This window comes from Pongo pygmaeus, chromosome 3, assembly GCF_028885625.2.
Source record: "Pongo pygmaeus isolate AG05252 chromosome 3, NHGRI_mPonPyg2-v2.0_pri, whole genome shotgun sequence".
Classification (NCBI taxonomy): Eukaryota; Metazoa; Chordata; class Mammalia; order Primates; family Hominidae; genus Pongo; species Pongo pygmaeus.
The window spans coordinates 68,421,114-68,434,701 of record NC_072376.2 but is presented as its reverse complement, the minus strand read 5'-3'; the positions used below and the strand labels follow the sequence as shown (position 1 = coordinate 68,434,701).

The window sequence follows — 13,588 nt, the reverse complement described above, 5'->3', positions numbered from 1 at the left end:
GAGGATTGTTTGAGGAGTTTGAGATGAGCCTGGGCAACATAGCGAGACCTCATCTCTACAAAAAATAAACAAATTAGCTGGGCATCGTGATGCATACCTGTAGTACCAGCTACTTGGGAGGCTGAGGAGGGAGGATTGCTTGAGCTGGAGAGGTTGAGGCTGTGTGAGCCGTGATTGTGCCACTGCACTCCAGCCTGGGTGACAGAGTGAGATCCTGTCCTTTTTTTTTTTTTTTTTTTTTTTGAGATGGAGTCTCGTTCTGTCGCCCAGGCTGGAGTGCAGTGGCATGATCTCAGCTCACTGCAACCTCCGCCTCCCGGGTTCGAGCGATTCTCTTGCCTCAGCCTCCTGAGTAGCTGGGATTACAGGTGCATGCCACCATGCCTGGCTAATTTTCATATTTTTAGTAGAGATGAGGTTTCACCATGTTAGTCAGGCTGGTCTCAAACTCCTGACCTCATGATCCGCCCACCTCAGCCTCCTGAAGTACTGCGATGATAGGCATGAACCACCACACCCGGCCTGAGATCCTGTCAAAAAAAAAAAAAAAAAAGTTGAGTCCATAGAAATAGAAATTGGGTTTTATTGATCCAACAGCTACACATGTTCTACAATAAAACATACTTCTTGCTCCCACAGCAGTCACACTCTGTTAAGAAGATCTTATCTGCTGTGTAGTTTGGAAAGGAGGTGGAAGTAATACCCATTATTCTTATGTTTTACATCAAATAGCAATTGCCTTTTAACTTCCTTCTTCTCTCCCATCAAGCATATCATGAACATTTGTCCAAGCTTAAACCCTAAAACAAAATAATAGGAAGTTTTTCCTAAAAGAAAGAACTTGGAAAAGAAAGGGGTTGAAGTAGGGAAATTTCAAGGATTTTACCAGTAAAATCTAATTTTAGTGAATATAGCTTTCTTCTTATTCATTTAGTTAGAAAGCAAATAGGCAGTAGTGGTGTTTTATTCATTCATCCAATGATATTTATTTATTCAATAGTTATTTATGACCCAAACACTGTATTTATGTGCTAGAGATTTAGCAATAAATAAAACAGATACAAATCTCTAACCACATGGAGCTTACATTCTCCAGCACTAACAAACTCCTATGTAATTTCCAATAGCTTACTCATAAAAACATTCCACTGGCATCAAACACCAGAATATCCCAAGGTTCATTGTAATGGGATTCTATTTAAGAAGTACCTGAAGTTATTGCCAAATATTGGGCAGCTATAGGAGGTGAAAGGAGTGTAGCTTGTGCAGATGATCAGTAATGGGCAAGTGTAATCATATAAGTAAAATTCTTATTCTGTGGGATATGCATGTTGTTTTGAGCCATGACAGTTTTCACAAACTCCTGACTATGTCTCTCTTTTTCTTTCTCTTTTTTAAGTGGAATTCGGTGCGATCTCTAAGTCGATGTCGAAGCAGGAGTTTAAGTCCCATTTGCCCCCGTAGCCAAATTGGTTTAAACACGGTACATATCTATCTAATCATCTTAACACAAAATTCATCTATGGTTGGCATTTTTTTTTTGCTTCAGCAGTACAAAAGAGGTGATTATAAGTCTACAGATGGAAAGAGAACCTGTTGCAATAATGCTAGCTCCAAATTGATTTTTATACTACTGTGGGCTAAATAATTTATTATTCTAGAAAGGAGTAGAGTTAGTTTTATCTTTGTTTCTTAGTTCAAGGAATAGTAGATTTTATGTATTTCATAGTTTTATTTTTATCTTTGGATGAAATGGGCTATTAGAGATCAGATAGTGGACTGAAGAGTGAATGGGATACCATATTCAACTGATCTTGGCACAAGTCCCTGGTTCCTCTAGAAATTTGTGTATGAGTTTAGAGAAATTGCTCAAGTGGTCTGGATTTCAATACCTTATAAAGGGCATTGCAGGTATTAATGTGGCCTCAACTTCAAATTAGAAAAAATAAGGGTTTTTTTTTGTGTGTTAGTTTTTGGAAAGATTGCTAATACTTCTGTTAAAGAAAAAAATAACAGCAAAAACATCATGAAAACTATGAAGATAACATCCCTAAAAACATTATTATGGGCTGGGTAGGGTGGCTCACACCTGTAACTCTAGCACTTTCAGAGGCTGAGGTGGGAGGATTGCTTGAGCCCAGGAGTTTGAGACCAGCTATGGCAACATGGGGAAACATTGTCCCTACAAAACAAAACAAAAATCCTCCCCAAAATTAGCTGGGCATAACAAAAAATTCACCCCCAAATTAGCCAGGCATGGTGGCATGCGCCTGTAGTCCCAGCTACTTAGGAGGCTGAGCTGGGAGGATCACCTGAGCCCAGGAAGGTCGAGGCTGCAGTTAGCCGTGATTGTACCACACTGCACTCTAGCCTGGGTGAGAGAGTGAGACCCTGTCTTAAACAAAACAAAACAAAACTCCCCAAAACAATAAAAAAATTACGATTCACCACTATTCATTTATTCAACACATATTTAGTCAGTGCCTTTTGAATACAGGGCTAGACCAAGACATGTGGACACCAAATAGGCTAACACTGTGCTGTTCCTCCAAATAATAATTATTTAAATATTTGTTCAACCTTGTTTAGAGAGAGTGGTAGAGAAGGAGAATCACATCCGGCAACCCTACACACTTTTCTGAAATTGCCTCTAGCGTGCAGCTATGGCCCCAAAGTTGCAAAACTTCCTCAGCAAAACAAAAACAAAACCAAAAACCCCTGCAGTTGATGAGACCCAGCTTCCTTACTGACTTTTTTCTTTTTTTTTTTTTATACTTTAAGTTCTGGGTTACATGTGCAGAACATGCAGTTTTGTTACATAAGTATACACGTGCCCTGGTGGTTTGATGCACCCGTCAACCCATCGCCTACATTAGGTATTTCTCCTAATGTTATCCGTCCCCTAGACCCTCACCCCCCCGACAAGCCCCAGTGTGTGATGTTCCCCTCCCTGTGTCCATGTGTTATCATTGTTCAACTCCCACTTATGAGTGAGAACATGTGGTGTTTGGTTTTCTGATCTTGTGATAGTTTGCTGAGAATGATGGTTTCCAGCTTCATCAATGTCCCTGCAAAGGACATAAATTCATCCTTTTTTATGGCTGCATAGTATTCCATGGTGTATATGTGCCACATTTTCTTAATCCATTCTATCATTGACGGGCATTTGGGTTGGTTTCAAGTCTTTGCTTTTGTGAGTAGTGCCGCAATAAGCATATGTCTGCATGTGTCTTTATCGTAGAATGATTTATAATCATTTGGATATATGCCCAGTAATGGCACTGCTGAGTCAAATGGGTCAAATGGTATCTAGAACTGGAGTTCTAGATCCTTGAGGAATCACCACACTCTCTTCCACGATGGTTGAACTAATTTACACTCCCACCGACGGTGTAAAAGCATTCCTATTTTTCCACAACCTCTCCAGGATGTGTTGTTTCCTGACTTTTTAATGATTGCCATTCTAACTGGTGTGAGATGGTATCTCATTGTGGTTTTGATGTGCATTTCTCTAATGACCAGTGATGATGAGCCTTTTTTTCATATGTTTGTTGGTGGCATAAATGTCTTCTTTTGAGAAGCGTCTGTTCATATCCTTTGCCCACTTTTTGATGGGGTTGTTTGTTTTTCTCTTGTAAATTTGCTTAAGTTCTTTGTAGATTCTGGATATTAGCCCTTTGTCAGATGGAGATCTCGACTGCAAACATTTTTTTCCCATTCTGTAAGCTGCCTGTTCATTCTAATGATAGTTTCTTTTGCTGTGCAAAAGCTCTTTAGTTTATTAGATCCCATTTGTCAATTTTGGCTTTTGTTGCCATTGCTTTTGGTGTTTTAGGCATGAAGTCTTTGTCCATGCCTATGTCCTGAATGGTATTGTCCAGGTTTTCTTCCAGGATTTTTATGGTCCTAGGTCTTACATTTAAGTCTTTGGTCCATCTTGAGTTGATTTTTGTAAAAGGTGTAAGGAAGGGGTCCAGTTTCAGTTTTCTGCATATGGCTAGCCAGTTTTCACAACACCATTTATTAAATAAGGTATCTTTTCCCCATTGCTTGTTTTTGTCAGGTTTGTCAAAGATCAGATGGTTGTAGCTGTACGGTTTTATTTCTGAGGCCTCCGTTCTGTTCCATTGGTCTATATATCTGTTTTTGTACAAGTACCATGCTGTTTTGGTTACTCTAGCCTTGTAGTATAGTTTGAAGTCAGGTAGTGTGATGCCTCTAGCTTTGTTCTTCTTGCCCAGGATTGTCTTGTCTAGGAGAGTTCTTTTCTGGTTCCATATGGAATTTAAAGTGGTTTTTTCCAATTCTGTGAAGAAAGTCAGTGGTAGCTTGATGGGGATAGCATTGAATCTATAAATTACTTTGGACAGTATGGCCATTTTCACGATATTAACTCTTCCTATCCATGAGCATGGAATGTGTTTCCATTTGTTTGTGTCTTCTCTGATTTCCTTGAGCAGTGGTTTGGAGTTCTCCTTGAAGAGGTCCTTCATATCCCTTGTAAGTTATATTCCTAGGTATTTTATTCTCTTAGTAGCAATTGTGAATGTGAGTTCACTCATGATTTGGCTCTCTGTTTGTTAGTGGTGTATAGGAATGCTTGTGATTTTTGCACGTTGATTTTGTATCCTGAGACTTTGCTGAAGTTGCTTATCAGCTTAAGGAGGTTTTGGGCTGAGACGATGGGGTTTTCTAAATATACAATCATGTCATCTGCAAACAGAGACAATTTGACTTCCTCTCTTCCTATTTGAATCCCCTTTATTTTTTTCTCTTGCCTGATTGCCCTGGCCAGAACTTCCAATACTGTGTTGAATAGGAGTGGTGAGAGAGGGCATCCTTGTCTTGTGCCGGTTTTCAAAGGGAATGCTTCCAGTTTTTACCATTCGGCAAGTATGATATTGGCTGTGGGTTTGTCATAAATAGCTCTTATTATTTTGAGATATGTTCCATTGATACCTAGTTTATTGAGAGTTTTTAGCATGAAGGGGTGTTGAATTTTATCGAATTTATTGAATTTTTCTGCATCTATTGAGATAATCATGTGGTTTTTGTCATTGGTTCTGTTTATGTGATGGATTACATTTATTGATTTGCATATATTGAACCAGCCTTGCATCCCAGGAATGAAGCCAAGTTGTTCATGGTGGATAAGCTTTTTGATGTGCTGCTGGAGTTGCTTTGCCAGTATTTTATTGAGGATTTTTGCATTGATGTTCATCAGGGATATTGGCCTGAAATTTTCTTTTTTTGTTGTGTCTCTGCCAGGTTTTGCTATCAGGATGATGCTGGCCTCTTAAAATGAGTTAGGGAGGATTCCCTCTTTTTCTATTGTTTGGAGTAGTTTCAGAACAAATGGTACCAGCAACTCTTTGTACCTCTGGTAGAATTCGGCTGTGAATCCGTCTGGTCCTGGACTTTTTTTGGTTGGTAGGCTATTAATTACTGCCTCAATTTCAGAACTTGTTATTGGTCTATTCAGGGATTCGACTTCTTCCTGGATTAGACTTGGGAGGGTGTATGTGTCCAGGAATTTATCAATTTCTTCTAGATTTTCTAGTTTATTTGTGAAGAGGTGTTTATAGTATTCTCTGATGGTAGTTTGTATTTCTGTGGGATCAGGATGATACCCCTCTTATCATTTTTTATTGTGTCTATTTGATTCTTCTCTCTTTTCTTCCTTATTAGTCTGACTAGCAGTATATCTATTTTGTTGATTTTTTAAAAAAAAAACAGCTCCTGGATTCATTGATTTTTTGAAGTGTTTTTCATGTCTCTATCTCCTTCAGTTCTACTCTGATCTTAGTTATTTCCTGCCTTCTGCTAGCTTTTGAATTTGTTTGCTGTTGCTTCTCTAGTTCTTTTAATTTTGATGTTAGGGTGTCAATTTTAGATCTTTCCTGCTTTGTCTTGTGGGCATTTAATGCTATAAATTTGTCTCTAAACACTGCTTTAAATGTGTCCCCCAGATTCTGGCAAGTTGTCTTCATTCTCATTGGTTTCAAAGAACATCTTTATTTCTGCCTTCATTTCGTTATTTACCCAGTAGTCATTCAGGAGCAGGTTGTTCAGTTTCTATGTATTTGTGTGCTTTTGAGTGAGTTTCTTAGACCTGAGTTCTAATTTGATTGCTCTGTGATCTGAGAGACTGTTTGTTATTATTTCCATACTTTTGCATTTGCTGAGGAGTGTTTTACTTCCAATTATGTGGTCAATTTTAGAATAAGTGCTATCTGGTGCTGAGAAGAATGTATATTCTGTTGATTTGGGGTGGAGAGTTTTGTAGAGGTCTATTAGGTCCACTTGGTCTAGAGCTGAGTTCAAGTCCTGAATATCCTTGTTAATTTTCTGTCTCATTGATCTGTCTAATATTGACAGTGGGGTGTTAAAGTCTCTCACTATTATTGTGTGGGAGTATAAGTCTCTTTGTAGGTCTCTAAGAATTTGCTTTATGAATCTGGGTGCTTCTGTATTGGGTGCATATATATTTAGGATGGTTAGTTCTTGCTGCATTGTTCCCTTTACCATTATGTAATGCCCTTCTTTGCCTCTTTTGATCTTTGTTGGTTTAAAGTCTGTTTTATCAGAGATTAGGATTGCAACTCCTGCTTTTTTTGCTTTCCATTTGCTTGGTAAATATTCCTCCATCCCTTTATTTTGAGCCTATGTGTGTCTTTGCACGTGAGATCAGTCTCCTGAATATAGCACACCGATGGGTCTTGACTCTTTATCCAATTTGCCAGTCTGTGTCTTTTAATTGGGGCATTTAGTCCGTTTACATTTAAGGTTAATATTGTTATGTGTGAATTTGATCCTGTCATTATGATGCTGGCTGATTGTTTTGCCCATTAGTTAATGCAGTTCCTTCATAGTGTCGATGGCCTTTACATTTTGGTTTTTTTTTGCAGTGGCTGGTACCGGTTTTTCCTTTTCATGTTTAGTGCTTCTTTCAGGAGCTCTTGTAAGGCAGGTCTGCTGGTGGCAAAATCCCTCAGCATTTGCTTGTCTGTAAAGGATTTTATTTCTCGTTTGCTTATGAAGCTTAGTTTGGCTGGATATGAAATTCTGGGTTAAAAATTCTTTTCTTTAATGAACGTTGAATATTGGCCCTCACTCTCTTCTGGCCTGTAGGTTTTCTGCAGACAGATTCACTGTTAGTATGATGGGCTTCCCTTTGTGGTTAACCCAACCTTTCTCTTTGGCTGCCTTAGCATTTTTTCCTTCATTTCAACTTTGGTGAATCTGACGATTATGTGTCTTGGGGTTGCTTTTCTTGAGGAGCATCTTTGTGGAGTTCTCTGTATTTCCTGAATTTGGATGTTGGCCTGTCTTGGTAGGTTGGGGTATATCTCCTGGATAATAACCTGAAGAGTGTTTTCCAACTTGGTTCCATTCTGCCCATCACTTTCAAGTACATTTTCACTCAAATGTAGATTTGGTATTTTAACATAATCCCATATTTCTTGGAGGCTTTGTTTGTTCCTTTTTATTCTTTTTTCTCTAATCTTGTCTTCTCTCTTTATTTCATTAAGTTAATCTTCAGTCACTCATATCCTTTCTTCTGCTTGATCGATTCAGCTATTGATACTTGTGTATTCTTCACGAAGTTCTTGTGCTGTGTTCAGCCCCATCAGGTCATTTATGTTCTTCTCCACATTGGTTATTCTAGTTAGCAATTCGACTAACCTTTTTTCAAGGTTCTTAGCTTCCTTGCATTGGGTTAGAACATACTCCTTTAGCTTGGAGTTGTTTGTTGTTACCCACGTTCTGAAGCCTACTTCTGTCAGTTCATCAAACTCATTCTCCATCCAGTTTTGTTCCCTTGCTGGCTTTGAGTTGTGATCCTTTGGAGGAGGAAAGGTGTTGTGGTTTTTGGAATTTTCAGCCTTTTTGTGCTGGATTTTCCCCATCTTTGTGGAATTATCTACCTTTGGTCTTTGATGTTGGTGACCTTTGGATGGGGTCTTTGAGTGGACATGCTAATTCTTTCTGTTTGTTTCTTTTCCTTTTAACTGTCAGCCTGCTGGAGTTTGCTGGAAGTCCACTGCCAACACTGTTTGCCTGGGTATCACCAGCGGAGGCTGCAGAGCAGCAAAGATTGCTGCCTGTTCTTTCCTCTGGAAGCTTTGACCCAGGGGACACCTGCCAGATGCCAGCCAGAGCTCTCATGTGTGAGGTGTCTGTTGGCCCCTGTTGGGAGGTGTCTCCCAGTCAGTATACACAGGAGTCAGGGATCCACTTGAGAAGGTAGACTGACCCTTAGCAGAGCTCGAATGCTGTGCTGGGAGGTTTGCTGCTCTCTTCAGAGCCATCAGGCTGGGACATTTAAGTCTACTATAAGCCCCTGACTGGGGCTGCTGCCTTTTTTACAGAGATGCCCTGTCCAAAGAGGAGCAATCTGCCAGTCTGGCCACAGCAGCCTTGCTGAGCTGCAGTGTGCTCCACCCAGTTTGAACTTCCTAGCAGCTTTGTTTACACTGTGGCGGTAAAACTGCCTACTCAAGCCTCAGCAATGGCGGACACCCCTCCCCCACCAAGCTTGACCATCCCAGGTAGATCTCAGATTGCTGCTGTGCTGGCAGTGAAAATTTCAAGCCAGTGGATCTTAGTTTCCTGGGCTCCGTGGGGGTGGGACCCACTGAGCCAGACCTCTTGGCTCCCTGGCTTCATCACCCCCTTTCCAGGGGAGTGAACAGTTCTGTTTTGCTGGTGTTCCAGGCACCACTGGGATATGGGAAAAAAAAAAAAAAGTCCCTGCAGCTAGTTTGGTGTCTGCCCAATTGGCCGCCCAGTTTTGTGCTTGAAACCCAGGGCCCTGGTGAGGTAGTCACTGGAGGGAATCTCCTGGTTTGCAGGTTGCAAAGACCATGGGACAAGCGCAGTATCTGTGCCAGAGTTCCTCAGGCTCAGACCCTCACGGCTTCCCTTGGGTAGGGGGGAAAATTCTCTGGCCCTTTGCACTTCCCAGGTGAGGTGATGCCCCACCATACTTCGGCTCGCCCTCCATGGGCTATACCCTCTGTCCAACCAGTCTCAGTGAGATGAACTGGGTTCCTCAGTTGGAAATGCAGAAATCACTCGCCTTCTGCGTTGATCTCGCAGGGGGCTGCAGACCAGTGCTGTTCCTATTCGGCCATCTTGAATCTCCTCCCCCTTACTGACTTTAATGAGCATCTATTGTGACTCCTGCATGCTCCTTATCATACATTCTTTCTGGATCTGATGGATGCTAGATTTGCGAGGGACACAAAAATGACAAAAACATGTTATCTTCTCTGAATAGATCTTAATATAGGAAGATCACAAGACCATGTCCTTTGCAGGAACATGGATGGAGCTGAAGGTCATTATCTTTAGCAAACTAACACAGGAACAGAAAACCAAATACATTTCTCACTTATAAGCTGGAACTAAATGATGAGAACACATGGACACAAAGAGGGAACAGCAGACACTGGGGCCCACCAGAGAGTGGATGGTGGGAGGAGGGAGAGGATCAGGAAAAATAACTAATCGGTACTAGGCTTAATACCTGGGTGATGAGAATCTGTCCAGAAATCCCCCATGACAAGGTTTTACCAATATAACAAACCTGCCGATGTACCCCTAAACTTAAAAAGAAAAATAAAATATAGGAAAGAGAAAGATTATTATGATTTAAACAGATTAGCTGAATGTGATACAGTCAACAAACCAATACATCCATAATATGATACAATATGATAGTCAATAAAAGAAGCAGAAAGGGCTAGAGTCATCAGATGAGATAGAGATTCCTCCCAGATTTGGTCATGAGGAAGGCATTCATCGGGGAGGTAGTATTTAATTTGGTGTTTTAGAATGGGTGGAATTTCAATGGGCTAGGAAATTGGGAAGGAATATTCAGGTGAAGAAAAGGACCTTAAAAATGATAGGGAAATGGAAAAGTCATGCATCTGGCACAATCCTTTTGCTCTTAGAGATTTTCACATAGCTTCATTATCTTTTTTCATGAATAAGTATTTATGGTAAGTAAAAGCAAAACAATAGTGCACTTAGTGGACTGGTAAATAAAAAGGAAACATTGGGAGCATGATGCTGAGAGAACCACAATTCCTCATTCTAAGAGGAAATGGCATATAAGAAGAAAATACTATTAGACACTTATTGTGCAACAGCCATGGCAAATTGTAACTCCGGACTCCCATCAAAAGGCTTATTCATGGGCAATGTCCTCTGTGAGAATCCCCTATACCTTCTCTTTCTTTCTCATGTTGTGCTCAGAAAGAACACATTAATTTAAACTTCAGATGAGAATAAAATCTAATCCCAAAGGTACGACTGCAGCCAACTTTCTGTCTGTTTCCATCATCCTCTTGCCACAACAAAACTGGGTATACCTGCAAAATAAAATACAAATATTTTTGGTTAGTCGGGTTTATTTTTGCTTATGTGGGGTCTTGATTCATCCAGAATGGATTCCATCTTTATCAGCATCTATTTATCTAGAGTGTTTGAAAGCTCAGAGCAAGGATGATGCTTGTAGCCAGTTATGCCTGACCGGCTATGTCACAGACTTGTGGTTCCAGTGCAGTACCTTCTACTTAGTGAAAGTAAAGGTGAGATTTGAAAGATGAAGATTTTCTGGTTGCCTGGTGACCCTTCTTAATAGAGCAGAGTTTATGACTTATAATTTTTATAAAGGATCTTCCAGAGATTATATCATCATTTTAGCTTTAATTTGTGAGTTTTAATAAACATTTTTATTTTCTGGAAAGCACTGAATTCAGTATGGCTGCTCTTAGGCCACTGAACCCAGCTTTTAACTAATAATATAATTTAAACCAATATTTCAGAAATCTAAAAAGAATCACAATAGTCAACCTTAGGGCGAAAAATCATAGTGCTAAAGTGCCTCAGACCAAGCTATTTGGTTGGTTTTAGGGAAAAAAATATGTCAAAATAATTCATCCTTTGAGCTCCATCTACTGTGTAATTCACATTATTCTTTTATATTTTCCAGATGTCTCGAAGTCGGAGTCCTTCTCCAATAAGATGTGGATTGCCAAGTAAGTGGGATTAGTTCAGATGGATCAAATTTTCTGCTTTTTAATACTCCTTCTAGTACTTAGCACTGAGCAGCAAAATGAATGCTTTGCTTCCTAGAGAGCATCTTTTTCTTATTCCTCACACCTTTCATGTCTGGGCCTCTGGCTGATGGTACCCTGGCAGGTCCCATGGGTCATGTAGAAGGAGCTTCCAACCAAGAGGCTTCATTGCCATAAACCTAGATTAACCGCCTCTTTCATTTAGGTGCTTCCAAAAGAAAATCGAAGAAAGTGACCATAATAATGAACTGTCTATTTTTCTCCCTAGGATTTTAAAACCACCAGACCTGCTCCTTTGCCCCAGTGCGTAGAAACAGCTGCTATCTCCAGTGCCGCCATCTGTCTTCTGTGTCTGCCTCAGACCTCACTTAAGATAATGTCAAAAGGCAATTCTGTGTGTCACCCCACACAGAGAGTTAAATGTTTTGGCTTGGTGCATTTGTAACTTTAGATATATTGCATCCTATTTTATTTTATAGATACTAATTCCATTAATTTCATAAAAATGATTGTATAGGCATTTAGGATCATATTCATTCAAAGCAAAGTCCATTACAAAGGTTCAGGATTTCCATCTCAAAACACTAGGCTCTTTTATGGGAACTATGGGAACTGAAGTGGAAAGCATTTACCATGCTGAGGCTAAAAGAAAAGATGAATCATTTCAGTTTGCAGATGGATCATAAATATAATTGTTGGTATCAGCTTTAGCTCAAAACCAATATTAGGTGTTTTAATTTCCTTTTAAGGTTTGGAAGACAGCCCTAATCTCAGGTTGGAGAGCTCATGTTAGTAGCAGTGACTTAAGGCTAAGTGTAGAAGATAATTTAAGATATATTTTCTTTATGTATTAGCCAACAAATTACATTTATTGGTTGGCTTGCTTTTCCGTTCTGATTTTGAGAGTGCCCAGTTTGGTTTAGTTGACTAATGAATGTCAAAGCTACTTAGTTGAGAGAATTTCCGTGTTCCATAAATGTAAAGCAGTGATTTGATTAGAAGCCAGCTTTGAGATAAATGTTAATTACCTCATGCATATCTCCTGGGAATATTTCAAACGGTTTTAATGCATGTGTTATATATAAAAGTTTCTTGGGACATGCTCTTCACCTGTTCTACCTAGTTATTTGCAAATTCAGACCTCCTATTGAACTCTGACCAAAACTACTTAAACTCAAGGCCCAAAACTAGGGGCACCATTTACTGATTTTAAATTGAGTATATATCCCTTGACTTCTTCACTGTCAAATACTTTTGAAACTTCACGTTCAAGATAAGAATTAAGAATGGAATGTTGCTTTCTTGCAATAAGTAATGTTCTTTCTGCCTTTTTTTCATTTTTAAATCAGCCTTAAACACATGTCTCACAAACATCTACTTTCTCCATATACCTTTGAGAGAGACACTGAATTGGCCTCAGCTCAGTTTTACATAAGCTCAGTGCCAGAACCAGCACCTGATGCTTTTCAGGTGAAAATAAAACAAACAGCTTCTCTAAAGCATCTTACCCCTGTGCTGGAGGTTTGGGGGACCTCTTCAGTGCCTGTCCCTTGAGTCTAATGGTCACCACCTCATTCTGAAGTATGAGTTGAATTTTTTTGCCCTCTTTACATATTTACATTAGTCATCACTTTGAAGCAATGCAGTGTGCTGGAAGGATCACTATCTGCCTAGGTAACTGCTAGTCATGACTTGGTCATCAGCTTGCTTTGTGGCACTGAGCAAGTTACTTCACTTCTCTGAGCCTTGGTTTTATCATAGGGTGAGGAATTCAAGTGTTTATTAAAACTATGCAACAGTTACTGTGTGTTATATGTTGAAAGGTCTTCACTAATATCTCACTAAGTAATGAGAATGCCTACATATCAGAAATTTTTTTTTCAGGAGCCAAGCACATATACTGATTTGGAAAAAGGCACAGGTAGCTCAGTTTATTTGCTTTCTACCCTGCCTGGCCACTTGCTGTTTCTTAAGTTTCTAATTTGAGCTATAACTACACAAGGAAAGCTAAATAGTCTGGAAAAATTTTGGAAAGAATCCACGAAGCCAAAGGAGACCGGCCTATACTCATTTTATCTGGGGATGTACCTTACCCTTAGAGACTTTGAAAAATGTAAAGCTCTTATTTTGTAACCTGGGTAAATGTTAGTTTCTAGATTTTCGGCTTGACATCTAATAATAACATTTAAAAAGTGCTTTTGTAACTATTAGTTATTTGCAATAAAATGCTTTCCTTCCATAGTCCCAAGTTCAATGATGTCCTTTACCCATCTATAATCTCTGTATTAGTCCATTTTCACACTGCTATAAAGAACTACTTGAGACTGGGTAATTTATAACCAAAGAGGTTTTTTAATTGACTCATAGTTCTGCATGGCTGGGAACCCTCAGGAAACTTACAGTTATGGCAGAAGGTAAAGGAGAACCAAATGCCTTCTTCACAAGGTGGCAGCAGAGAGAGTGCAAGGAGGGAACTGCCAAGCGCTTTTAAACCATCAGAT

The 13,588-nt window shown here is 39.6% G+C and overlaps 1 protein-coding gene across 8 annotated transcripts in view; it reads left to right on the top strand.

Moving 5' to 3' along the window:
* Nucleotides 1–13,328, top strand: part of SPATA18 (spermatogenesis associated 18) — a 45,118-nt gene extending 31,790 nt beyond the window's left edge. For 6 of the 8 annotated variants that reach the window (XM_063663690.1, XM_063663691.1, XM_063663693.1 and 3 more), the window contains 3 exons: nucleotides 1,400–1,483; nucleotides 11,003–11,048; nucleotides 11,356–13,328. In XM_063663690.1, coding sequence (XP_063519760.1) covers nucleotides 1,400–1,483; nucleotides 11,003–11,048; nucleotides 11,356–11,363 — 138 coding nt within the window. In that variant the 3' untranslated portion in view covers nucleotides 11,364–13,328. Of the gene's footprint in view, nucleotides 1–1,399; nucleotides 1,484–11,002; nucleotides 11,049–11,355 lie in introns of those variants that run through there. The other 2 variants (XR_010126052.1, XR_010126053.1) reach the window with 1 other exon arrangement.
* The last annotated feature ends 260 nt before the right edge of the window (nucleotides 13,329–13,588 follow it).